Source organism: Ostrinia furnacalis, unplaced genomic scaffold (genome assembly GCF_004193835.3).
Source record: "Ostrinia furnacalis isolate ACB-3 unplaced genomic scaffold, ASM419383v2 OfSCF1172, whole genome shotgun sequence".
Taxonomy (NCBI): domain Eukaryota; kingdom Metazoa; phylum Arthropoda; class Insecta; order Lepidoptera; family Crambidae; genus Ostrinia; species Ostrinia furnacalis.
Window position 1 is genome coordinate 108,086 of NW_021131411.1, and position 27,422 is coordinate 135,507.

The 27,422-nt window shown below is 41.5% G+C and overlaps 1 protein-coding gene across 1 annotated transcript in view; it reads right to left on the bottom strand.

The window, feature by feature from the left end:
- The window catches only part of LOC114351691 (multidrug resistance protein homolog 49), a 56,017-nt gene extending 29,415 nt beyond the window's left edge, over nt 1-26,602 (bottom strand). Inside the window, 15 exon segments of the mRNA XM_028302993.1 lie at nt 427-683; nt 1,052-1,218; nt 1,676-1,884; nt 3,250-3,337; nt 4,212-4,453; nt 4,965-5,186; nt 5,929-6,118; nt 7,028-7,152; nt 7,537-7,708; nt 7,791-7,891; nt 10,479-10,623; nt 11,123-11,316; nt 12,307-12,355; nt 13,611-13,793; nt 26,359-26,602. Of these exon segments, the coding sequence (XP_028158794.1) occupies nt 427-683; nt 1,052-1,218; nt 1,676-1,884; nt 3,250-3,337; nt 4,212-4,453; nt 4,965-5,186; nt 5,929-6,118; nt 7,028-7,152; nt 7,537-7,708; nt 7,791-7,891; nt 10,479-10,623; nt 11,123-11,316; nt 12,307-12,355; nt 13,611-13,777 (2,328 nt within the window). The 5' untranslated portion in view covers nt 13,778-13,793; nt 26,359-26,602.
- Nucleotides 26,603-27,422: the final 820 nt, after the last annotated feature.

The window sequence follows — 27,422 nt, forward strand, 5'->3', positions numbered from 1 at the left end:
TTATTGGTACCGTTGGATAGAGCTCGTGAAGCACTTTCAGGATCAATAACCAGTTTTTGGATGTCTTGCATAATTTTTAATATTATTGGTTTTACTAAACGTATGGAAGCTGGAAACATTGAATTTTCGGATAGACATAATTTATTTTGTAACCTATTATTGGTACCGTTGGATAGAGCTCGTAAAGCACTTTCAGGATCACCAGTTTTTGGATATCTTGTATAGTTTAGAAATAATCGAGTGAGATCACTTATCGTTTCCACCCTGTATAGTTTTCAACATGACAAAAATCGGAACCGCTGTCAATGTTACAGATAGGACAGTTCAGTATATTGGGTCTTTAACACAATGACAGTTCAGTGAACTGGTATGCAAGTGTACCAGTTACTGACATGTGTATCGCCGTCTTTATGGATCCATACTTACACCATAAGTTTCGCCGAACAACACAGCGAACATTGGAAAAGATGCTCCTACAGCTATCGCGGCCAGGACTCCAATAATCATCAGGTACTTCTCCGGTTCACACAGTTTCATGATCTGCCAAGTCGTGGGCTGCATCTCCGGTGGTTCCTTCTCTTCCATAACTACGCTTTCTTCTGACGCAGAGTCTTCTTCTGACGTACTCTTCATGGATTCCACTGATGCCAGTTTCTGTAGCTTCGGACGGTGCATCTTGGCATCTAAAGACAAAAGTGTTTCTCTTTAGATAAAGCTTCGTCTAGAAATCTTGCAACCTTTGGAATATTCTTCATTCTCATTAAAGGTTTAGCGCTTCACTGAGACAGTGCCTGAGGTATGAGAGCACGGGAGGGGTGACATTGACATGACAGAGCATACAAATCTGAAGAGGTCTGAAGTGTCACTGATGTATGACTCTCAAAAACACCATCGCATGCTGCTTCCATACCTCAGGTACTTAGTTAAACGATATACCTATAGTTTCCACTACGCAAGACTATAATTTCCCAAAAACAATGGGAGTTTATGGGAGGAATCGCACAAATACATTTCAGTCATTGCAAAATGCACCTTAAGACTAAAAACTTACGTTTCTCAATATCCGTAGAAGGCACAGGGCCTATGCTCGGCTCGTTTTCCATGACGAGCTGGTAGTACCGGCCCTTCTGCTTCAGCAGGTCATCGTGCGTCCCCTCCTCTATGACTTCGCCCTTGTCAATGAACACGATACGATTCGCGTTCAGTACCGTCGCTAGCCTATGGAAATGTTTGGGATTTAGAAGCTGTATATTTCGTAAAGATATTAAGAGCATAGCTTCAGTCAAAATACTAACGGAAGACTTTTAATAAAACTACTATCAGTTTCGCGCGTGGGTTCGATCCCTCGATAAAGTTTTCTCCCACCCTTTCATCACATGGGTACATCGATTTCATATTACTTGTACCTTCTAAAATTATGAATGTATGTGTAACACACGTTCTTCCATATTTGCTAAGGTCAAATGTATGGTACTGTCAAAAAGAGTGGGAGAAAAGACTCATTCTTGCATTTAGCGTAATATGCAAACGTAAGTTTGCCGTCTCAAAAAAGGATATAAATACATTGTCCTCCTCAAAAGAAGTTCCATGATCTGGTTAGAAGTTAAATCGATTTGGCATCAAAATGATTCGATACCAGCACAATCGATCGCGGCCACTATGCTATCATATCTACCTGTGGCTCACCATAACGGTGGTTCTGCCGTGTGCTGCTGCATCCAAGGCCCTCTGCACCTTGGCTTCGCTGTGGGAATCCAACGCTGATGTAGCCTCATCCAGGAGTAGGATCTTTGGCCTTCGGACCAAAGCCCTGGCGATGGCTATGCGTTGCTTCTGACCGCCTGATAGCTGGGCGCCTCGCTCTCCGATCAGTGTGTCGTAGCCCTGTTTAAGAAAAGACAAACTATGGAGTCCCTCACCAGTTCAGATAAGCTAAATGTAAGCTAGTGTTAGATGTGGGTATACCACAATATCTATGTATAGGAGCGGCTCCCAAATCGAAAGTTTGATGATAAAACTGTGACTGTTGTCATCTCAAGAGTGCATAAAAATGAAAGGGTTCTATAAGTAAAAATTTGTTGCTAGATCCATGAAATGGTAATGTTACATGTAAGTACTATAATGCAGTTACGTGCCTAATACTCACATCGGGTAGTTTCTGAATGAAGGTGTGGCAGTAAGCCTGTTTTGAGGCGATTATAATTTCTTCATCGGTACACGATGGGTTGCTCATCCTACAAATAAAAATGAAAAATATTTTAAATATTTGAAAATAAAATCGCCGTTGCCCAATCCCCTCTTCCTTTTATTAATGCCAACCACCACCCTGGCGGCAAACTCGAAGGGGGCAGATGTTACTAATAGAGGTGCTATTTACCACGGTGTTCGTAGACGACTCAGTGCCAACCGACACCCTGGTGGCAAGCTCAAAAGTGGTAGATGGGAATAAAGGTTCTCTTTCCCTTTTCAGTACATGCCACACAGTGCTCGTGAATAGCCTGATACCTCCCTAAGATATCAGTCATCACGTTTTACAGTATTTTGCCACGTTTAGTGCCAACACCGGCTGTTGACATACCAGGGTAAAATGTCTCCGTAAGACTCATGTTAATCAATATTAGCTCTCTCCCCCTGTAATTAATACACACAGCCAAAAGTAGACCCATGCTCACCGTATATTGTCTCGTATAGTCCCGCAAACAGCACTGGTTCTTGCCGCTATATGATACCTAAGATGTCGCACGTTCATCTCCCTCAAGTCATGTCCCCCCGCCAACACCCCTCCTTGATCCGGGTCATACATCCTCTGAAGCAGTTGTAGGACCGTCGACTTCCTACTACCGCTGGTTTCTTTAGTACTCACCGTATATTGTTTCGTATAGTCCCCGCAAACAGCACTGGTTCTTGCCCCACCACAGCTATATGATCCCTAAGATGTCGCACGTTCATCTCCCTCAAGTCATGTCCTCCAGCCAACACGCCCCCTTGATCCGGGTCATACGTCCTCCCACACCTTTTCTCCTTGTAAAAAAGTCTAAAGCAGACCTTATAATTATAATAATTATTGTCTCGTATAGTCCCCGCAAACAGCACGGNTTGGATAGACTATAGTGCTAAATACAAGGAGTGGGTTCACCACAATGTTGATAGAGTTTGAACTAGTGACTCTCAAATCGACAATCAGATGTCAAAACCATGGCTATGTCGCCGCCATAAATATTATATTATATTACCGTGCCTAATACTCACATCGGGTAGTTTCTGAATGAAGGTGTGGCAGTAAGCCTGTTTTGAGGCGATAATAATTTCTTCATCGGTACACGATGGGTTGCTCATCCTACAAATAAAAGTGAAAAATATTTTAAATAAGTATGTGGAAACCTCTATTTCCTCCCCTTTCATTCTTCCAGAATATATCCCTTCCTCCTTTTTATTTCCCCTTTCAGTAGCTATATCGTATACGTCTCATACAGTGCTCACGGACAGATCACAAGCTCCTAATGCTTTGGTGATATCTCATGTATAATGACAAACAACATAGGCTCTTGACATACGGCAAAATCTCCCCTTAAATGACGCGTGTTAATCAATATCAACCCCTTCTCCAAGTAGAGAGTACAAAAAGTTTTAAGTAGACCATCTCCGTAAGTGACCCATATTGTAAAGAGTAGCAAGTAGCAGCCAAAAGTAGACCCATACTTACCGTATATTGTCTCGTATAGTCCCCGCAAACAGCACGGGTTCTTGCCCCACCACAGCTATATGGTCCCTAAGATGTCGCACGTTCATCTCCCTCAAGTCATGCCCCCCAGCCATCACCCCCCCTTGATCCGGATCATACATCCTCTGAAGCAGTTGTAGGACCGTCGACTTCCCACTACCGCTGGTTTCTTTAGTACTCACCGTATCATCATCATCATTTCAGGACGTCCACTGCTGAACATAGGCCTCCCCCAATGCTCTCCACGTTGATCGATTGGTAGCGGCCTGCGTCCAGCGCTTCCCTGCTACCTTTACGATGTCGTCGGTCCACCTTGTAGGTGGACGTCCCACGCTGCGTTTTCCGGTACGTGGCATCCATTCCAGAACCTTGCTGCCCCATCGGCCGTCAGTTCTGCGTACTATGTGCCCTGCCCATTGCCACTTCAGCTTGCTAATCCGTCGGGCTATGTCAGCGACTTTAGTTCGTTTATGGATATCGGATTACTCACCGTATATTGTCTCGTATAGTCCCCGCAAATAGCACGGGTTCTTGCCCCACCACAGCTATATGATCCCTCAAATGTCGCACGTTCATTTCCCTCAAGTCATGTCCTCCCGCCAACACCCCCCCTTGGTCCGGGTCATACATTCTCTGAAGCAGTTGTAGGACCGTCGACTTCCCGCAACCGCTCGGACCGACTAGCGCTATTGTTTCGTTCTTGTTTATCTTCAGACTTATACCGTTGAGAACCTAGAAAGGGGATATCGTTTTGATATTTTTTATACATGTTCCTACCTGACTATTTACGACACATCTAGCTGTGAGAAACTTAACAAGCTTAAGGCTGCGTTTCCACCAGAGATGTGCGAGGATGCGTAGCGAGAGATGTGTTTGTAAAGAACCAATAGGCGAGGTAAATGACGCGATTGTGGTTCTTTACAAACACATCCCTCGCTACGCATCCTTACACATCTCTGGTGGAAACGCAGCTTAATGCTTAGGCGAGATACACAAATGATCTTTATCATAAAGGAATTACAAATACGCTTTTACGTGTAAGAAATTGAGGCCTTAATGTGAACGGTTAATGCATTATTTTTTTTTTTTTTTATTTATTTATTTGGGACAAAAAACAGTCTTACAATGGGTCTTAGTCTAGATATCAGGCACATATGAGACACCTAATAAAATATCTGTTTGTTTTTTCCTTCAATCGTATCGTGACCAAACTTCAAAATAACAGACAGTATTACCAATTTACCTGAACATCAGGCCGTGCAGGGTACTTAAAGAACACATTCTTCAGCTCCAAGTCTCCAGTCAGCTCCGGTCGGAGTCCCTCCGTGGACAGACTGTCGATGGCCGGCTTTCTGTCCAGGACAGCGAATATGGAGCCGCCGGATGCCCTCGCCGCGTTTATGGCTTCCATATGGGGCGACGTCAGACCCATGTTTTGGGCGCCTTGGAGCACACTGAAGAAGATCTGGCGATGTTAATGGTTGTGAGTATCGTTCCTTATAGATGGTTGAATATATACAGGGTGGAAACAATAAGTGATCTCACTCGATTATTTCCAAACTATACAAGATATCGAAAAACTGGTTACTGATCCTGAAAGTGCTTCACGTTACAAAATAAACTGGATTTATGCAAAAATTCAACGTTTCCTCGATATCCTGTATAGTTTACAAATAATCGAGTTAGATATCGTGATCCTGTAGATATACAGGGTGGAAACGATAAACAATGGGATTAAATTTTCGGATTAATCCAGTTTATTGATGAGCTCGTGAAACACTTTTAGGATAAGTAACCAGTTTTTCGATATCTTGTATACTGGGTGTTAGGTAAATGGGTATATGAGCCGACATTATCCCATGTTAACATGGGCATATAAATGGTATGGTGAAGTCAGAATCAAGAAAATCGATTGGAAAGAAGACTTCACTTTGAATACAAATAAATGTTTACTCTAATCACCACAGACACAGAAGGGTTGAAATTAATGTTATTAAACTTAATTTGTTTGTAAGATTGCCACTTAATGCTGGCGTAGACGATACTATACGAAATTAAAATCATCATCATCATCATCATTTCACGCACGGACGCAGGCCGCTACTGATCGATCAACATGAAAAGCATTGGGGGAGGCCTATGTTCAGCAGTGGACGGCTCAAATTAATATATTTTTAAAGAACTTTTGACAAAATTAAATGACTCACAATCATCAGAACGGCCGGCGTGTAAACCGGCTGTGCCTCGTGCCTGCTGTCCAATATTAAGCCGACTCCGTACCAGAAGGACAGAGCATACGTGGCGTAAATGATGAACCACATCACGCCGCTGCCCAGTCCGGAATACACCCCCTTTTTGGTGCCCATCTTTTTAGCAGGTTCTAAGCGCGTACTGTATCTGTAAGGAAATAGAGATTTATTTTAAATGTCACAAAAGACTTTCTTTTAGACTTTTCTAATGACTCCTAGAATCCTGTCCCATTAAAAAATAAATCTCTGTAAACTTTAGAATATTTTGACGATAAGTGGTTTTTTTTCTGAGCCTGTGGCATCTTAGTCGTGTTTCGAGCAGAGTGGAATAGGTCCATCCCCACCCACACGTGGATATCGCAAAAGGTGCCTGAATAAGAGATAATATGTGAACATCATGCCTCTTCAACACTCTGACCAGTGCAGTGTGGGGAGTGTAGGCAAAATCAATGTCCGAATCCGTCAGAATACGGATCTGGTAAACTGGAACTAAAGTCTGTTCGTTGAGAGTTGATAAAAAAAAATATCAGAGGTTCTAAACTCATTATAAATTGCGGCCCGCTAATTATTTTTGTCGATATAATGAAAAAGTTGGTAGATTATTTGGCCTGGCCTTTTTTTTGGCCGGTTGACGACAGCTGCGTGGCTCGTACCATGGTACTCAGTGCGCGTTGTGACAAACGACGCCCGCCATACAGAATGCGATAATTAAGCGACAGTCGCTATTGCAAGACATTTCATAATATTTATCAACTCTCGGCGAACAGACTTTAGAGAAATGTACTTTGTGTTTCTTTAATGAGGGTTTTCGCGAATGAATGATCCGCTAGATGGCGGGACGTGGATGTGGGGTCTGACTGCCGCGTGATTGGTGGATTTTGGCATATCTGTCAATGTCATGTCAAAAATAACCAATCATGCAGCATTTGGACCTCGCGTCTACGTATTGCCATTTGGCGGATTTTTCATTCGCGAAAACCCTCATTGGTCTGTTTTTGTGTGCAATAAAGACTATCTACCTGTTTCTATCAATCTGCTGCAAACTCTATCACAATACCTTGTGATCTCCTTCTGTTCCCCGCCAAAAGCGATGACAGTCCGGATGGCTGACAGCACCTCTTCGGCGATGACGCCGGCCACGCTGTAGGCTTTCAGCTCTTGCGTGGTTAGCGACGATTGCACCTGGTGACGTGACAGGGAAATTAAAAATAACTTGAAAAAATCGAATTGCAAGAATGGGACTTTTCTATAACTGTGTACGTGACGTCCGAATTGGTATATGTAAATGGTTCAATCAGACCAATGACTTCATGCGCATTTGCTTAGTAAAATGTAAACAAAATCATGAGGTCTCACCTGAGAATCAAACCCAGAACTGTTTATAACTACTCGTGTATACAGTCTTTGGAGCAGATGATCGAGGCTCTCACTTTTATTTTAGGGTCAAGAACTAACATGTGTAGAAATTGGTTATAAATAGATCAGTTTTATTTCCTTTGGTAAGACTTAAAGTGTACAAAAATATACTTACCGCCTACGTAACTTTTGAAAATCAATTGATCATACCTTAGCCACGATAGCAGTTGTGATAATGATGACCGGAGCGCACGACAGGATGACAAGCGTGAGCTCCCAGCCGTAGCAGAAGGATATGATGACAGCTGTCACGAATGACATTATCAGGTACACCAACATAGGCACCTTCTCGCCAATCCCTTCTCTGTACTTTTCAACGTCACTGCAATAATTATAATGTATGAGTATAAAGATTGTTACTTAAAAACAAATAGAATTTCAGGTTTGTATTTATAAGAACTTACTCTGATACTTTGGTGGCGAAATTCATACTGGTGTTGAGGTCATACCACGTGATGTCCTGACGTAACACGGCCTGAAGGAACCTCTCTTTCATTCTGTCAATCTGGAAAAAGTTGTGCTCATTTTAGAGAAAGGTTAGAACTACTGCAGACATGCAAGTTTTTTAATATTTTCAGTCCACGCACCGGAAAACCGCGCGTATGACGTCCATCCACAAGGTGGGCTAACGACATCATAAAGGTAGCAGGAAGGCGTTGGACGCAGGCCACTACCAAAGGCAACATGGAAAGCATTGGGGAAGGCCTATGTTCAGCAGTGGACGTCCTATGGTTGAGATGATGATGACGATAAAATGCCAAACGCAAACGCAACGACGATGATGAGTCATCATCATCATTTTCAGGCATAGGACGTCCACTGCTGAACATAGGCCTCCATAACGATTTCCACAATGACCGGTTGGTGTCGGCCTGCATCCAGCGCCTTTCCGCTACCTTTATGTCGGTCCACCTTGTGGGTGGACGTCCTACGCCTCGCTTTCCGGTACGAGGTCTCCACTCCAGAACCTTGCTGCCCCATCGGCCGTCCGTTCTGCGTACCATGTGCCCTGTGCCGAACGCCTGCGAGTCCTCAATCAGCGCTGCCTTGTTCTCTCGGGGCGCGTTCGTTCTAGAATACAGATCGCACAGACCTGATTCATAGCTGCATAGTTGAACAGGTCCACGCTGATGGCCCCCACAATGAACTGCAGCACCGAGAACACCGCGCAGCTAATGCCGGACGCATCGTCATAATTTTCAACCATAGGACGTCCACTGCTGAACATAGACCTCCTCAACGATTTCCACAATGGCCGGTTAGTGGCGGCCTGCATCCAGCGCCTTCCTGCTACCTTTATGAGGTCGGTCCACCTTGTGGGTGGACGTTCTACGCTGCGCTTGCCGGTACGAGGCCTCCACTCCAGAACCTTGCTGCCCCATCGGGCGTCAGTTCTGCGTACCATGTGCCCTGTGCCGAACGCCTGCGAGTCCTCAATCAGCGTTGCCTTGTTATCTTGGGACGCGTTCCTTCTAGAATATAGATGGTACAGACCTGATTCATAGCCGCATAGTTGAACAGGTCCACGCTGATGGCCCCCACAATGAACTGCAGCACCGAGAACACCGCGCAGCCAATGCCGAACGCCTCATCATCATCATCATTATCAGGCATAGGACGTCCACTGCTGAACATAGGCATCCCCAATGATTTCCACAATGGCCGCTCGATGGTGGCCTGTATCCAGCGCCTTCCCGCTACCTTTATGAGGTCGTCGGTCCAACTTGTGGGTGGACGTGCTACGCTGCGCTTTCCGGTACAATGCCTCCACTCTAGAACCTTGCTGCCCCATCAGCGTACTATGGGCCCTGTGACGAACGCCTGCGAGTCCTTAATCAGCGCTGCCTTGTTCTCTCGGGGCGCGTTCGTTCTAGAATACAGATCGCACAGACCTGATTCATAGCTGCATAGTTGAACAGGTCCACGCTGATGGCCCCCACAATGAACTGCAGCACCGAGAACACCGCGCAGCTAATGCCGGACGCATCGTCATAATTTTCAACCATAGGACGTCCACTGCTGAACATAGACCTCCTCAACGATTTCCACAATGGCCGGTTAGTGGCGGCCTGCATCCAGCGCCTTCCTGCTACCTTTATGAGGTCGGTCCACCTTGTGGGTGGACGTTCTACGCTGCGCTTGCCGGTACGAGGCCTCCACTCCAGAACCTTGCTGCCCCATCGGGCGTCAGTTCTGCGTACCATGTGCCCTGTGCCGAACGCCTGCGAGTCCTCAATCAGCGTTGCCTTGTTATCTTGGGACGCGTTCCTTCTAGAATATAGATGGTACAGACCTGATTCATAGCCGCATAGTTGAACAGGTCCACGCTGATGGCCCCCACAATGAACTGCAGCACCGAGAACACCGCGCAGCTAATGCCGGACGCATTGTCATAATTTTCAACCATAGGACGTCCACTGCTGAACAAAGACCTCCTCAACGATTTCCACAATGGCCGGTTAGTGGCGGCCTGCATCCAGCGCCTTCCTGCTACCTTTATGAGGTCGGTCCACCTTGTGGGTGGACGTTCTACGCTGCGCTTGCCGGTACGAGGCCTCCACTCCAGAACCTTGCTGCCCCATCGGGCGTCAGTTCTGCGTACCATGTGCCCTGTGCCGAACGCCTGCGAGTCCTCAATCAGCGTTGCCTTGTTATCTTGGGACGCGTTCCTTCTAGAATATAGATGGTACAGACCTGATTCATAGCCGCATAGTTGAACAGGTCCACGCTGATGGCCCCCACAATGAACTGCAGCACCGAGAACACCGCGCAGCCAATGCCGAACGCCTCATCATCATCATCATTATCAGGCATAGGACGTCCACTGCTGAACATAGGCATCCCCAATGATTTCCACAATGGCCGCTCGATGGTGGCCTGTATCCAGCGCCTTCCCGCTACCTTTATGAGGTCGTCGGTCCAACTTGTGGGTGGACGTGCTACGCTGCGCTTTCCGGTACAATGCCTCCACTCTAGAACCTTGCTGCCCCATCAGCGTACTATGGGCCCTGTGACGAACGCCTGCGAGTCCTTAATCAGCGCTGCCTTGTTCTCTCGGGGCGCGTTCGTTCTAGAATATAGATCGCACAGACCTGATTCATAGCTGCATAGTTGAACAGGTCCACGCTGATGGCCCCCACAATGAACTGCAGCACCGAGAACACCGCGCAGCCGATGCCGAACGCCTGCGAGTCCTCAATCAGCGCTGCCTTGTTCTCTGCTCGGGATGCGTTCGTTCTAGAATGAGAAAATAGTCATTGATTAGGAACCATGAAAGTTGATCAGCCAGGAGAAAGATATGGTACCAAATTATTAGTCTTTGACACATAAATTAGTAAAAAACGTTTCTTGAGGGAGTTAATTGCAACGCTGAACTGAAACCCATAGATGCCACTTATGTAGAGTCGAACTTTAATTCGAAGATAGTGTGCGCATTGGAGAAAAAAAATGCGATGTTTTTGCAATGATGATTACTGTTGAATATAAAGCGATCTTAAGTATTTGCCATAAAGCAACAAAAAACAAGTGCGCTAAAATGTTTTCAGATTCTTTCCAGCCGGGATTTTCAGTTTGTTTTCTAAATTCTAATGTAACCCAACCCAACCAGTGAAGGTTGCGTAGTCTCAAAGGATAGCTTTCTGTCTTTAAACTCGCAACAAATTAAATCAGAAGAAGAGAGGAGCTTGAAATAATAATGACTAAAAGACGGCAGTATCGAACAATAAGGTGCACTCACAAGATCCTTCCACCACCGAACATCGATATGGTTATAGTCGGCGTGGAGGTGCCAGTCATCACTGTCCGGTCGATCAGCAGCGACGTGAACTCGCCGTAGACTATCACACCTATTGGCACAAATAGCCCGTTCAGGGAGGCCATGAGCACACCGATGAACAGCATGAACAGCTCGCATGGTTTCGCGAATCTGAACTGTAAATAAAAAATTGTAGTAGTTTTTGGCCAATAATTAAGTTATATGTTAATCTGAAAGCATGTTTTCGTTCCGTTTCGTTTCGTTTCAACCAAATGACGTCCACTGCTGGACAAAGGCCTCCCCCAAGGTATTCCATAATGAACGGTTCTGCGCTGCCCGCATCCAGGCTCTTCCCGCGACCTTTACCAGATCGTCGGTCCACCTAGTAGGAAAGCATGTTTTATGTGGGTGATAAAAGTAAAAAAAAGTCGCATTTGTTTACCTGGGTGAATCAATTCCTAGGTGAACAAAGGCGATCGCTTTAGTCGAATCATTTCACTTGGGTGATATGGTTCTGAGGTGATATGAGGACACTAAAATTTCGCACAGCAGAGGGAGCAAATCGCATAAAATGTCGCAAAAAATTTAACAAAGTTGGCTCAATTTAGTGCTGAAACAGATCCGAAATACTGAACGAACATATTTTCAGGAGATCCACCGCGGTTTATCGGTGAAGTTTTGTCTTGTCAAATACTTGAAAATAAAAAAAGCGTTTACTACTAGCTCTATTTCCAGATAAAACTGGCTCAATTTGGTAACAGGCCAAGACTGGCAAAATGCCAGCATCCTCCATCCTTACTAGACAAATCTAACATGAATACACAGCAGTGTAAATACACAATGGTCAATAGCAATAATAAGTAATTTGATATCAACCACGTTCTCATATTTATACTTTTCAAAACATCTTCGAATTGTGCCTCATCTGGGAATCAAACCCAGGGCTTCCAGATCGAAAGATTCCCACTCACTAAGTAATCATGTAATCAAGTGATATAGTGGTCATAGAGGCGTTTGCCAGTAAATCGATTTAAATACTCGGACACAATAGCAAAATCGATTATTTACGGTTACCACGATTCCGCGACTATTGGCGAACTAATGCTTACATAGTACAACTTCTTTTTCAAACACTTCACATAATGAATCTTAATTTAAGTACTTACTAGTTTGAACCAGGATGAAGGTGGCGAATTGTTTTGGAGTTCGTCTTCGCTGTAAAAAAATACACAATGCTAGTTAAACTCGTCAAAAAGACAACATACACGTAATAAATGACACAGTACCATCAGAAAAGAATAGTACTGTTTTTCAGAAAATAAGGATATAATTATGTACTTGAGTATTCGTACGTAACGAATCATTGGTGCTTTCATAAAAAAAGCTTAAATTACGCGCTGAAAAAACACTAAATAGATCGCACGCCCATCGCATCGATAGCGTCAAGCCACCAAATCCTCTGAATCAGTGGCAAGGTGTAAATGAGGATCCTGGGTTTGTTAGAGGCCTAGAGTGAGGTGTCTATCATTCTGCTCACTTATAAATTAGTGTCAAAGTTAATGTGCACTTACTACGCCTCCCTAAGCGCCCTTTCTGCTAAATACGCGGAGTGTTGAGCAAGCTGCCTGATAGTAATCGAGTTGGAGCGCAGCGGCACCGACAGCACCAGTATCTGCTCGCTGTATCTATAGACTAGTTATAAATTAGTGTCAAAGGAAATGCGCACTTACTACGCCTCTCTAAGCGCCCTTTCTGCTAAATACGCGGAGTGCTGAGCAAGCTGCCGGATAGTAATGGAGTTGAAGCGCAGCGGAACCGACAACAATCTGCTCGCTGTACTCTACTTACAAATTAGTGTCAAAGGAAATGCGCACTTACTACGCCTCCCTAAGCACCCTTTCTGCTAAATACGCGGAGTGCTGGGCAAGCTGCCTGATAGTAATAGAGCTCGAACGTAGCGGAACCGAAATCAATTTGCTCGCTGTATAATAATCTACTTACTTCTAAAGTAGTGTCAAAGAAAATGCGCACTTACTACGCCTCCCTAAGCGCCCTTTCTAAATAATCGTAATCGAGTTGGAGCGCAGCGGAACGGAGAGCAATCTGCTCGCTGTATAAAATCTATTTATAAAATAGTGTCAAAGGAAATGCGCACTTACTACGCCTTCCTAAGTGCTCTTTCGCTTAAATACGCAGAGTGCTGGGCTAGCTGCCTGATAAAAGTTGGAGCGCAGCTAAACGGACAGCACCGGTATCTGCTCGCTGTATAATAATCTACTACTTGTATTAGTGTCAAACAAAATGCGCACTTACTACGCCTCCCTAAGCGCCCTTTCTGCTAAATACGCGGAGTGCTGGGCAAGCTGCCTGATAGTAGTCGAGTTGGAGCGCAGCTGAACCGACAGCAATGTGCTCGCTGTATAATAATCTACTTACTTATAAATTAGTGTCAAAGGAAATGCGCACTTACTACGCCTCCCTAAGAGCCCTTTCTGCTAAATACGCGGAGTGCTGGGCAAGCTGCCTGATAGTAATGGAGTTGGAGCGCAGCGGCACCGACAGCACCGGTATCTGCTCGCTGATGCTGTGCCGGCGCGGTACCCTCGTGAAGCTCTTTAAGGAATCATCGCGTTTCATTCTCGGGTCAACCGATCTGGAAAGAAAAATTGAAAATAATCAACTTTGCAGTAATATTTATTACTACCGGCCGCCCGGCCGCCTGCGCCTAAGCTGCGCGTTCATACGCGCGGATGTCTACACCCTATAAGGAACCTACCTGCCACAAGTTACCAGATCAGTATTATCGTATAAATATCCGAAAATTTTGGAGTAAAATACAGACACAGAAACTATTATAGGTAGTCCTAGAATATCCTGAACAAATATTATTTATTATTACTAAAACGTGTTATATATCTTAGTACTTACGAGTACTATAATACCAACCAACCTCCCACTTTTTTCACATTATCACGTTATATTGTCACTCCGACGACTACTAATCATCATCACAAAGATACGTGAACTAAAAGCAGATTTTATTATTATTATTTTGTCTAATGGCTTCAATGGTGCGAACTTGTTTGATTACAAAATAATGACTGACGACTTTTTGGCGGATTTCAAATGACGTTTATATTTTTTTTCTGAACTAAATCAAAACTTTATAGAGATCAAAAGGTTTTATAACATTTTTATTTGCAGGACGCGCTTTTTCCGAAGACTTCCAAAGAAGCCAATATAAAACGTGAAACCCGAAAATGTCTCATTATGCGAGTTTGAATAAAGTTTTAAATTATTCAAACCCACGACAAAACAACAAATCTCGAGGAGTGTGCTTATTCGGTTATTCCTTGAAATTAGAGAAAGGGTCATGGTCATTAGAAGAGAAAAATTTTAATAAGTATTTTTTATGGATCCTGCCTGTTTGATACTACTGACTGCCAGGTCAGCTAGCAGAAAATAATAACGCTGGAAATAAATATTGAAAGAAAGAAAGAAAGAAAGAAAGAAAGAAAAACATTTATTTGGTACCAAAAAATTAAACAATAAGTACAAAGTAATTGCGAGAAAACTTACAAAATATTACGGGAAAATAGTTATTGATTACAGTTCCTTGAAAGCTAAATATTATATGACTGTAAACAGAATACCACGGTTGAGTCATAGTTGCGTTTATAATGTGTATTGTTGTGGAAAACAATTAAGTTTATTCATAACTAAAACATTCTAAGAAAGCTGAATCCAATAAACCTAACCTACCTACATTCTGATTTGATTTCAATTTGAATAGTCACAAAGCCACCCCCTCAAATAAACAAAGAAAATGAAACTTATTGCGACATGTTAATTAATTGTAATTACTTACCTAGGTATTAAATAAAAGGTGCGATTTTGCAAAAAAAAAAAAGTAAACGAGTTAACGATATTTGTCCTACTAACCAAAATTCCACTGCTTATCTTATTGTCTTGGAGTCTCTAATTAAAATTATGTTCGAAACTTTATACATTCGCTAAACTTGCTCGATATAGCGAACGTCGATTACGCTTGCTGCATTGCGGTGTTTAAGAGCTGTCTACAGAAGAGACTTGTAAACTTGGGAGCGGCCTCTTATTTTTAAGTGGTTAATAAAAACACAATTAAGCATTTTTTATGACTCTACTTGTGTAACCTTTTTGTAGGCTTGCGACAAAAACTAGGCTGTGAGAATATCGTGAAGCAAAACTCATGATGAATCTACACTAGATAGGAATAGATACAGCCTGATGATTGGTCTAAATATAGAAACCTGAGTAGTTCGAAGAGTTGCAAGACATGTTTCAGAATAAGCTTATAAAAAAGCTTACTGAAAAGTTTCATTATTGTACTCTGAGCTGTAAACGACGACAAAAAAATGTTAAACGTAGGCTCTCGTGTCTACTCTATGCTATTCGTAGCCGTAGCGGCTATGTTGCTGAAAACTATGTACATAATTGTGTACATTTATGTGGTAGTTACTACACGTACATACCAACAACTTGCACCGTGAACAATGCGTGAAAAAATATTGACGCGCGTATTTTCGGGCTTATTAAAATGTAGCCATTTCGTAGTTATGTAGCAAAGTCACGGACTACGAAATTGCTACGGAATTCCATAGTAAGTTCTCGTAGTTCGTTTATGTGTTCGTTCACATACTGAATAATTCTAGCTCATAATCGAAATTGCACTTTCTTTTCAGGAAGGAGAACCTAAAGTGGAATGGTCACGATCCAATAACAATCTTTTCTTCTATTTTTGGCCCGGATGTTAGATTAGTCGCAGGTTCGTAGGTCGACAGGGTCAAGGTCACAGCGTTTATTTAGCCTAAGCAGAGACCACCGACTTTTTGTCGGCCGATAGTTGGGCCCGATTTTAATTTGTATGAAGAATCGGCCGATAGCAAATCGGTATAATGTGCGCACTTTCATACATCTCCATACTGATTAACAGCCCGACCCAACTATCAGCTAACTAAAAATCGGTGGCTTACCAATAAATATTTATGCGTACTAATATTGTCTGTCTGTCACGCTTTCACGCCTAGAAGCGATTTTGATGAAATTTGGAATAAAGATAGTTTGAGTCCCGGGAAAGGACATAGGATAGTTTTTATCCATTGAAGTAATATTACTACGTAGTACATTATAGGTAACTCAATGTTTTATCCCGGTTTTTGAAACAGGGACGCGCGCGATAAGGTTTTTCTGTTACAGACAAAATTCCACGTGGGTGAAGCCGCGGGCAAAGTAAGTTGATAATATTCCGTTGTATTTACAGAAACATAAAATTACTGAGATGTAGCGTTAGCAGCGCTTGCTTAGCATGCGAAGTACCGGGATCAATACCCGATCCAGTCAATTTAAACTGCCTTAAATTACAAGCTTAATGATGTTTAATAGAGTTGTTTATTTGTTTTATCGGATAGAGACATTTTTCTATCGCTTTTAGTACAGGATTAATGGAGTTATGACCTCAGATATATCAATGAGTTAGGCATGTAAGGTAATAAATAAGTTTGTTGGAGTTTTACTGCAAAATGTATGTTATCTATGTCACGTCTTCATTGTAAAACAAGTAGGTAATTAGTAATAAATTACTTCTTCTAAGGATTTTTTATTAGGTAAAAAATTGTACTAAGCCACTTTTACTCTTAAACTAACTGATCTAACGTAACCGTTGTAGTTTTCCTTGAAAGTTCATGAAAAACACTATTAATATGATTTTTTCCAGATTTTTCAAGTCAACAGTTTAGTTTTTAGAGGGGGGGGCGGGTCGACGGGACGAGACGAGTGAAGGACCTTAAAAAAAGGAAAGGTCTTTTCGAATCTAATTTTGCCGTGTAATCTCAGGATGATGTAAATAAAAGTCTATCGGTACACATGCCTACATGCCTATCGGTAGAGTTTAGTAGTGTATGGCTTTAAAGTTTAGAAGTAGTAGTGATCTAACTGCCATTTTACTATTAGTTAGCTATCTGACATGCATTATGTCTAATCCATCCAAGCTAAATATGATTTGAATTACAAAGCCGAGTATCCAAGTTCGGCCAGGTCTAGAGGCATTATGCTCGGAGGCGGCTCTTTCTGGATCTTTTTTTCAATAGTTATTAAAATTTCTCAGCGATTAGAGTCGCTTCTGAAACTTAATTATAAATAAATAACTTGAAAAAATCGAACTGCCTAAGGCGGGAATGGAGCCCACGACCTTTCGCTTGCCGGGCGACTGCTCTTCAAATTTCTTTCTTTCCAATTTTGGAAAAAAATATAATATTCACGCACGGATGTGACTTTTTCAAGTGCCTCTTGTGTACCGGCGTAATAAACTCGACCAAAAACAAACATACTGTCTGCTAGTACTGGATCCACAAACATCGGTTATCTGTCAATGATATGGTACAGCAAATAGTAATTAACTATCGAATGATACTGATACAAATAAGGAATTAAGCGTTTTCTCTTTCTGGAATTGAATGACGGCAATATAATTTTAAAAGATAAATAGATTTATTTATAATCTTAACAATAACTTTTAAACCGCGACTCTACCATAGATTTCGTAAGTCAAGAATTACTTATTGAAAACTCAATAGATTAACTTCATATCTTCATAGATTAACTACATATTTATTGATTCTGATACATATTTATTGACCCTGAAAATCTAAGTTTAAAAATTCCTGAAAATCTTTTGATAGTTTTCATCAATTTACGATGAAAACTAATTTGATTTTCATGGATAGATTGGTCAATGACGTCAACTTATTTAACAAAGAAACAGTTACATCTACCTACGTAATACTTGGCTGTATAAATGATCGAGATCTTGTCATAAAATATTAACGAAGTAACTTTAATTTGCCATAGAAATGATTAATCACAGTAGTGAGTTAATGGATTGGACAAACATGAGTAAGTTAACTAATGAAGGCGTTAATTAATTTTCTAATGAAATCTGTGAACGTGTCTAATTATATTTAACGTGTCGTAACGATTATGCAGGGGTTCCCATCGACGTAAAGTAGTCAGAACGCCTCTGAAGCCCTATGGTTAGAGTTGAACTTGGAAATTCAGGGATCGATTCCTACATGAAGTAGGTGTACATAGTACGGTCACTAAATGCAGTTTTTGATCTCAGTTTTGTTAAGATATTAATGCAGATTGTATCTATCCGATTGTCATATAGGTAGGTCTGATTGAGCGTGTAGGACGCCTATGGTTATAAAGTCTGATCCCATTTGCAACATGTCATAACAATATGAGAAGACCTAATACAACTGCATGCAATGCTAGATTAGCCGTTCCGTACAAGAAGTGGGTGGGTATATGGCAACGGCTACGGTGGCCAGTCAGATCCAGGTATCCCAAATGAACTAGATACAACTGTCCCTAAAACAAGCGAAACATTATTCCAGAGGCATGCACCAGATAAATCAGACATGTCCTATATCTCGTTCATTAATTAGATTTAGATCAAGGGCCAGACGAGTACAGTTAAAACGGGACACTATCAGACGCCAAGTGCGTTTGCCAGTGGGACTATTATTAAGGTGCAATAATCGGTGTATTGTGAACCGTATGACTCGGTGATAGTGTGCGCGAAAGTCTGAATGAATTGTGTTGTCTTGTATTAGGTAGTCAGGTGCTGCAGTTGTGCAACGTTGACGCGGGATGTTGCGTAACTAACAAGGCGGAACGTCACGGGATGCGCGTCAGAGACACCCTTCTATTAATATGGAATAGTTAATGTAAGATTTAGTCAAGCGTCTGCTAGATTAAAACCAGCTAACGAGAATATGGACCGATCAGGTCAAAACCGCACTCAATGGTCCACTCCACGAGTGTACAAGAAAGGCTGCAATGCGAGAGGAATGGCGATGGATTGTGAAGCTTCAACCAAACCAGGTGTGACAACCACGACCACTCTGCCACAAGTGTAGCGACGAAGAAGAAAAAGAAGAAAGATATTTTGGTCTTAACTTACTCGTACTTTTATAAAACGAGTATTGCAAAACTTTCGTGCTTTCTAGTCATTATTACGGTATCACTAAGGGCGGATAATTTGCAGCTCACGTGATATGATCCCATACTCCCCAGCACAACATTGTCCTCGGATGTACGAGTACCTATAGCATTGAGGACTTTTTATCTGTCTTCTTTCTAGCCCATTCAAGGTATTAACTAAGACCTTTATTAGGTAGGTATATAAGGGGAATATTAAGACAGTTGAAGTTTTTGGGTCAATTAAAGAATGTGTCCGCTGTGGCTAAATACAAACCGCGAAAGCCAAGAAAAAAAATTGTGCTTTCTCACGCTCTACTTGTCTAGCTATGGTAGAAATAGTTGGACCAATTTTTATCCATTATAACTGAGCAAAACTTCAAACCCAGGAACTCACGTGGACTTGGAAAACTAGTCACGTCACCATTGAAGCTGTCAAATTAGATATACGTTGTGATCATGCACAATCAGCGATCGAGTTGAGGGCCGGCTATTGTGTGGCTTGTTTTGCTTGGGAGCCAACAATCTGATCATTTCACTGGCGCTGGCATAAATAGGTCTAGTATATTGTAATGTGAACCAATTATAGGGTTTTACTATCAACTACCTACTAAACATTCCTTTAAAAAAGCAAACGAGACTAAGTACTATGGGAAACTAAAAATAACAATCAGTAAACGCGTCAGTTCTCTGTCTCGTCTGGTTTGATGCCAAGTGAGGCTAAAAGAGGCAGGTGGGCAGTCCCACTAGGTGGAGCGACGACGACTAACGATCTGGTGAAGGTCGCGGGACGAACCTGGATGCGAGCAGCGCAGGTCCGGTCGTTATGGAAATCCTTGGGGGAGGCTTTTGTCCAGCAGTGGACGTCTTTTGGCTGAAACTGCTGAAACGAACGAGGCTAAGGCCTCAGCCTCGAACTTAGCGGGCAGCGGGGCGGCGGCGGCGGCGGCGCGGGAGCGGCAGGATCTTATGCGTAAAATCAAATAGACCGGTTCTCGAAAACAGCGGCGCGGCAGCGGCGCCGGAGCGGGCAACGAGCGGGCAGCGGCGAGGGAGCGGGCAACGAGCGGGCAGCGTACTCCTTCTTTTTTGGAATAAATTTGAATCGAAATAAAATTGTCGCCGTTGTTCAGACATTTCGTTTGCGAATAAAAACAAATATCTCGACAACACAACCCCGAACACAACACTTCGCCGCTAAAGCGCCGCGCGAGCTGCCCGCTTGTTTCGAGAACGGGTCTGCGTTGCCCGCCCAGCTCCAGCGCCGCCGCCGCTGCCCGCTAAGTTCGAGGCTGAGGCCTAAAAGAACCCACATGAGAATGTATAAAAATGAGCTGGTTTCACGAATAGTCAAAGATATAGAATAGGAACTTAGGAACAAATCTTGTCCTCAAGATCAATCCTATTCAATATAAAAACAATAAGGAAAGAACAGACCTATAAAACTTGAAAACGGACCAATGCAGGCAACAACTAATTAATAATACTGCTAATTTTCACCTTACTATAGCGGTAAAAAATAAAAATATAGCGATCATGGGCCTTCCAGTTTATATCTCATAAAAACCTGTGAACAACGAGAACAGTTGAAGACATTTCAGTTTAAGAGCGTTGTCACANCTCGATGGCCTCAGTAGAGCCTCTCAACAAGTGGGCCTCAGAATGAACATGGACAAGACAAAAATCATGTCTAATGTCCGTGTTGCACCCACTCCTCTGAAGGTTGGAGACTCTACACTCGAAGTTGTCGACAATTATGTATACCTGGGACAAACAGTCCAGTTAGGTAGGTCCAACTTCATCTCACTGGTGCTGGCATAAATAGGTCTAGTATATTGTAATGTGAACCAATTTTAAGGGTTCACTATCAACTACCTACCAAAAATTCCCTAAAAAACCACACGAGACAAAGTACTATTGGAAACTAAAAATAGCAATCAGTAAACGCGTCAGTTCTCTGTCTCTGTCTGATGCCAAGTGAGGCTAAAAGAGGCAGGTGGGCAGGTCCCACTAGGTGGACCGACGACGACTGACGATCTGGTGAAGGTCGCGGGAAGAACTTGAATGCGGGCAGCGCAGGACCGGTCATTATGGAAATCCTTGGGGGAAGCTTTTGTCCAGCAGTGGACGTCTTTTGGCTGAAACTGCTGAAACGAACTAGGCTAAAAGAAGCCACATGAGAATGTATCAAAATGAGCTGGTTTCACGAATAGTAAAAGAAACAAATCTTGTCATCAAGATCAATCCTATTCAATATAAAAACAATAAGGAAAGGACAGACTTATAAAACTTGAAAACGACCAATGCAGGCAACAACTAATTAATAATACTGCTAATTTTCACCTTACTATAGCGATAAAAAAGAAAAATATAGCGATCATGGGCCTTCCAGTTTATATCTCATAAAAACCTGTGAACAACGAAAACAGCTTTCAGACATTTCAGTTTAATGCCTCGTTGAAAACGACATTTCATTAGCTATTGATGGTTGCCTTGAAGAAGCTATAAAGAGAAAAATAGTGAGCATTCAAGTAATAATGCTTGAAAAAACTGAAGATTAGGTTGTGTAATATGAAAGTTAGGTAAGACCGTTTTCAGGTTAGTTCTACGCGCGTTTGCACATGTGCGATTTTAAAATACTAGAACCCCATACATTGCGTTCAGATGCATTCGCGCATAGAGTTCAGCGCGATGTGAGATACTGAATAGCCAATTAAATTGTGGCCCCATACTCTACTCAAAATAGAGATGCGCAGAATAACTCTTTTTCCGAATCACGAGAGAAACATTACCTCTACGAAATTAAGATTTAGTCTTCAATACTTGTAGATTCAAAATAAGAGTTGAAGATGTGTTTAGGAAGCATTTGAGTTGAAGAGCGATTCTCTTAGGCCCAGTTTTTTGATTCATAGTTAAAATAACTAATTGTTAAATTTGCTACTAATGGTTAAATATTAACAAACTAATGGTTAAAAAATGTACTAAAAGTCAGACTAACCATTGTTCGAAAAACATTTTTTTCTGATATTTAACCACTTGTCACTTGACATCTGTCAAATTTAACTATTGGTTATTTTAACTACGAATCAAAAAACTGGGCCTTAGGCACGCGAATGTAGGTACATCTTTTTTCCGGAGTTCCACAACTCTAACTCAAAATAATCAGTATAGCTTTTGTTTTTGTATTCATAAGTAAAATCTAACTATCTATGTGTGTATTAAAAAAAAGTATTTAAGTAGGTATGTTTTAACCGTTGTCTAGTACCCCAACTCATAGTACAAGCTTTGCTTAGTTTGGGACTAGAAGCGTAGTGTAAAATGTCTAAGGATATTTATTATTTATCCCCGAGTACCTACTTTAGAAATAACGGAAGAAGACTAGATTACAACAACGTTTAATGTTCCTGTAAAGTTGTATCCCGCTACTTTACTAGGTATCAATTAATAGGCTCTAACACGATCTTCTTCTTCTTTTCGTGTCGACAACAAACCTACACAGTGTCAGCCCAAAACTCCGCCACAAGAGTGGTTGTTGTCTAACACGATAACTTACCGTGATTAATATAGCCAATATTATCATCGTTAATTCCACGCTGTTAACAATATTAGTAAGTCCATAAACTCGTTAGACGAGGAGCGAATAATTCGATCGTAAATCTAGAGTGAACTGGCGACGCGTCGCCGCGGCGTCGCGATGGCGTTGTGACTAGGGTTGCCAGGTCCAAAATCACAAAAGCCGGACTTTGCGCTTAATTTGGCCGGACATTTTACCCTAAAAGCCGGACACGTGACAATTGGTTGTCAGCTCATGGGTGAGTACTATCATCATCGCATCATCGGTTGCTAACCAACATCCTGATGGATGCGTGCGCTTCATAAATGATTCTGTGGCTCGACTTTCGCCTGGCGCGACAACCAAATAACAAAAGGCGGACAGGCCGGACAAGGCAATATTTGGCCGGACATGTCCCTAAAAAGCCAGACGCCTGGCAACCCTAGTTGTGACGCCAACCCTCGCCAAGACAGGGTTAGCAACCGCTGGGCTACGGAATGCAGCATGTAGAACTATAGCTCTATATGATCCACTTTTTTACAAGGAGGAAATGTTTTGCGTTTACTTGTAGCCAATATAAGATCTCCCATAACATAAAATGGGAATGAATGAAGAAGTTTAGTGTGTACGAGGGCGGCACTGAAAATTTCGGGAATCAAGGAAGTGAAACAACATTACTATTTAAAAATGTATTTATTGCTTTTTAAAGTATTCTCCGCGAAATTTGACACATTTTTCCATACACGAAACCAATCATTGAAGCAACCATTGCATTCGGAAGTTTGGGTCTCCAAAATGGCCGTTTTGTAGGCTTCCACAGCTTCTTCAGGTGATGAAAATCTCTGACCACGCAATTTATTCTTTATTTAAGGGAAAGTATAGAAATCATTAGGGCTTAGGTCGAGGCTGTACGGCGGATGGACTAATAATTCTATGTTTTCTTGCTCTAAAAACTCCTTTGTTCAGTGCGCGGTGTGAGAACTCGCATTGTCGTGATGGAGGATGATGCGGCGGTTGCAGTTCTCTTTACGGAGTTCAGAAACGACCTGTGGCAAACAAATGCTAGCATACTAATCTGCATTAACCGTTCTTTGTCCCCCAAGAGGAATAGTCGCAACATGGCCGGTTTTGGAGACAAACGTGGCCACCATTTTTTTTGCAACACTCCGTGAACGAACAATTTTTGTTGGCTTTAATTCATTTTCGAACACCCAAACTCGTGACTGGTTTTTTGTTTCGGGTTCNCTTCTATGATCTGAGTTTGGGACAGAAGCGTAGTGTAAAATGTCTAAGGATATTTATTATTTATCCTCGAGTACCTACTTTAGAAATAACGGAAGAAGACTAGATTACAACAACGTTTAATGTTCCTGTAAAGTTGTATCCCGCTACTTTACTAGGTATCAATTAATAGGCTCTAACACGATAACTTACCGTGATTAATATAGCCAATATTATCATCGTTAATTCCACGCTGTTAACAATATTAGTGAGTCCATAAACTCGCTAGACGAGGAGCGAATAATTCGATCGTAAATCTAGAGTGAACTGGCGACGCGTCGCCGCAGCGTCGCGACGGCGTTGTGACGCCAACCCTCGCCAAGACAGGGTTAGCAACCGCTGGGTTACGGAATGCAGCATGTAGAACTATAGCTCTATAGTGATCCACTTTTTTACAAGGAAAGTTTTGCGTTTACTTGTAGCCAATTTAAGATCTCCTATAACATAAAATGAGAATGAATGAAGAAGTTCAGCGTGTTCAGTACCGGATCACCACGTAGAGTTAGGCTATGGTGTCTACATTTCTAAATTGCTGTGGGGACGATGTTGCTATTCACCGTTAGTCCACCAAATGGACTACGAAACTACCCATGAGGAACATGATTACTTTAAAGACGCACTCCTTTAAATTATTTTATTAGCTCAATACGCGGAATTTAAGATATTAAAATGATAAAAATTTCCTCATTCAAACATATCTTCAAGCTCTTCTCATCGCTGCATATTATAACACGCTATTCACGGTATGGGAGAAATTAAAATGACAACTAAATCAACTAATATTCTGAAAAATTTCCTCATTCGATCCTTGAGCTATTAAATAACTGGACCGTCAAGAACTGCAGAGCTATGCATTATAATTCTTTTTCCACAATAATACAAATTTAAAAACTTTTAATAATTAGAAGTACATAAAATGGAAGAGCAATAATATGAAATGCTGTCCTTCGGGGAAAACACGTGCGATGTTTCAGGGTCGCAAAACTTTTCCAACTTCATCAGTGTGAACGCATCAATTGATTTAATTTATTTTATAATTTCAAGAACATAATACTTAATAACGTTTTTAGAAATATTAGGTAAGTTATAACATTTAAAAAACAACCCTAACATGGCAGTCGGGTAAAAAAAAATTAAAAAAAGTTTCGTACCTAATTATTTAAATTCTACTTTGCGACTGAAATATTTCAGTTAAAACATGATTAATGATATGTGCTTCATTATAGCACGTGCAAAAAACCAGTTAAGTCATAGCTCACTTACAAAATCAAGGTGGGTCAACTCCAGACACTCCCATATTATAACCCAAGGCTTTTCACCCTGAACGAGAAAATTGATTGCGCGAACTAGGATTTCCCATTCTCGTTCAATATGTTTGTATTGTATTGTGCAACTTATTTTGACTTTTTCTTTAATAGATCACTAATAATAGGCAATAATTTTCCGTGGTAGACATGTTTATGAAACTACTTGAGTGGTTAATGCTTAGGTATTTACTTTACACGCGGTATTTGTACAATGAGAGCATAAAGTATCAGATTGATTGAAAAATAGTAACGGATTGTTTTCTCGATATGGGATATTCCAACACATGCCAATTGTTATGAAAATTGTGTATGTTTTTACAAATGCAATAAATCTAAAAACATAAAAAAAGATTTAAGTAAGAAGGACTAATGCTTGGCTCAATACGAAATCTCCTTCATTACTTTTTACGGTACGGTAGGGTATATAAATACATAGTAGGATTAGTAGGTAATAATTGTAGGACAAGATACTAATGTTGATCACAATTGTGTCTTGATACTAAGATCTTGGGAATATCTGGATAATAGATAATTATTATTATTTCTATTGATTATTAATAAGTTTAATCTTTAATATATTTTATTACGTAAAAATATTAGTATTTTCAGAAATTGAATCTCTACCTATTAACTGACTCGTGTTGGGTGCGAACTGAATTTTCACGATTTTTTTCAAAGTTTAAAAAAGTTACTTTAGTGAAAGTCAATAGGTCAATAACAAGGTTCAGCCAAGCTCGCACTCATTTAACCTATGTTACACGGGTTACTTAACCCCCCGAATAAACCGTGTTACCTAACCCTGAACTGATTCATAGTACCTACACCATTACCACCGGGTGGAAAGCTGGCGCCGTGCCAATGGAATGCAGGCTCTACCAGTGCGAGTAAGCCGGTATGAAGACTTCCATGATTAATGGACTGCGCTTTTGGCTTTGAATACTATAGTAACATAAATAAATAGGCTAACAAACTGATGATCAATATTTAAAAGTTAGATTTGGCTGTATTTAAGGGTTAATAAAAGAAAAATATATATGTAAAAGTACTGAATTACGTACCTAATATTCTGTAAAAATTATTATCACGATCACACGTGCTATTGAGTACAGGATCACTATAGAAATCCGTTAGTGTTGCTTCCTTCATAAGGGCACTTGGGTTTGAACTAAGTTAACACTAGGCGGTTCGAAAACGCGGGAAAACTGGCAAGATGGCCGTCGCGTCACCCCTACTCGGCTGCTGGCAGCACACTGGGTGGTTTTTGGCATAGGTGGACTTATCAACCCGTCTTGCAGTGGTGCAATTTATATAGCCGCATTGTGATATTGTTTGGCGCTATAATTTCTCTCTATATCGAGATTCGCGTGATACAGGAAGTGTGAATTCTGGCTGCGGATCACTTTTAATGGAATGTCTTGTATTGACGTCAGGGGTTGAGATGAATGAAAATACTATTTTGAGGGTACAACCGATCATCGAGCATTTTCGTCAGAGTTGCGCAACATAATGATCTTGAATTAATTTTGTCATTGATTAACGAAAAACAGCTTGACTCACATGTACTCGTAAATTAACTTACAAGTAACACTACGTAGGTACTTCTTATTTTTCGAAAATCAAGCTACACATACAGGAGTTCATTACATTTGGAGTGTTTTGGAGTAAAAGCACTCTCTGTGAAATTTTAGATTAGTGAATTAACAAACATTTTCATCAAAACTTGGACTTGGAACTTACTTTCATTTTACGGTATTCATGCAGTGCCCTAAGCTTAAAATAGTTGACGGCCGCATTAACTGAAAATGAGCAAGTGTTCCTAAGAAATTACTGTCCTTTAGTTCACTTGAAAGATATTTCAAAAAGTTATTATGACTTACTTACCACACATATCCAGATTATCCAGCCTGTAGGTAGATGTTAGCCCCCCGGTACACTTGAATTCACAATATCCTGATTTCTGTTCAATGTCTTCAGACGGTCTGATCTGTGGACATTTTTTCAAAGTTAGTCGTTTTTGCTTGACGTTAGTGTATTTGTCTTCTAAATATTTTTCAAATCTAAGTAGGTACTACCATGCACGGTCACTACAACAGAAGTACAACTAAAACACTGGTTATGTACT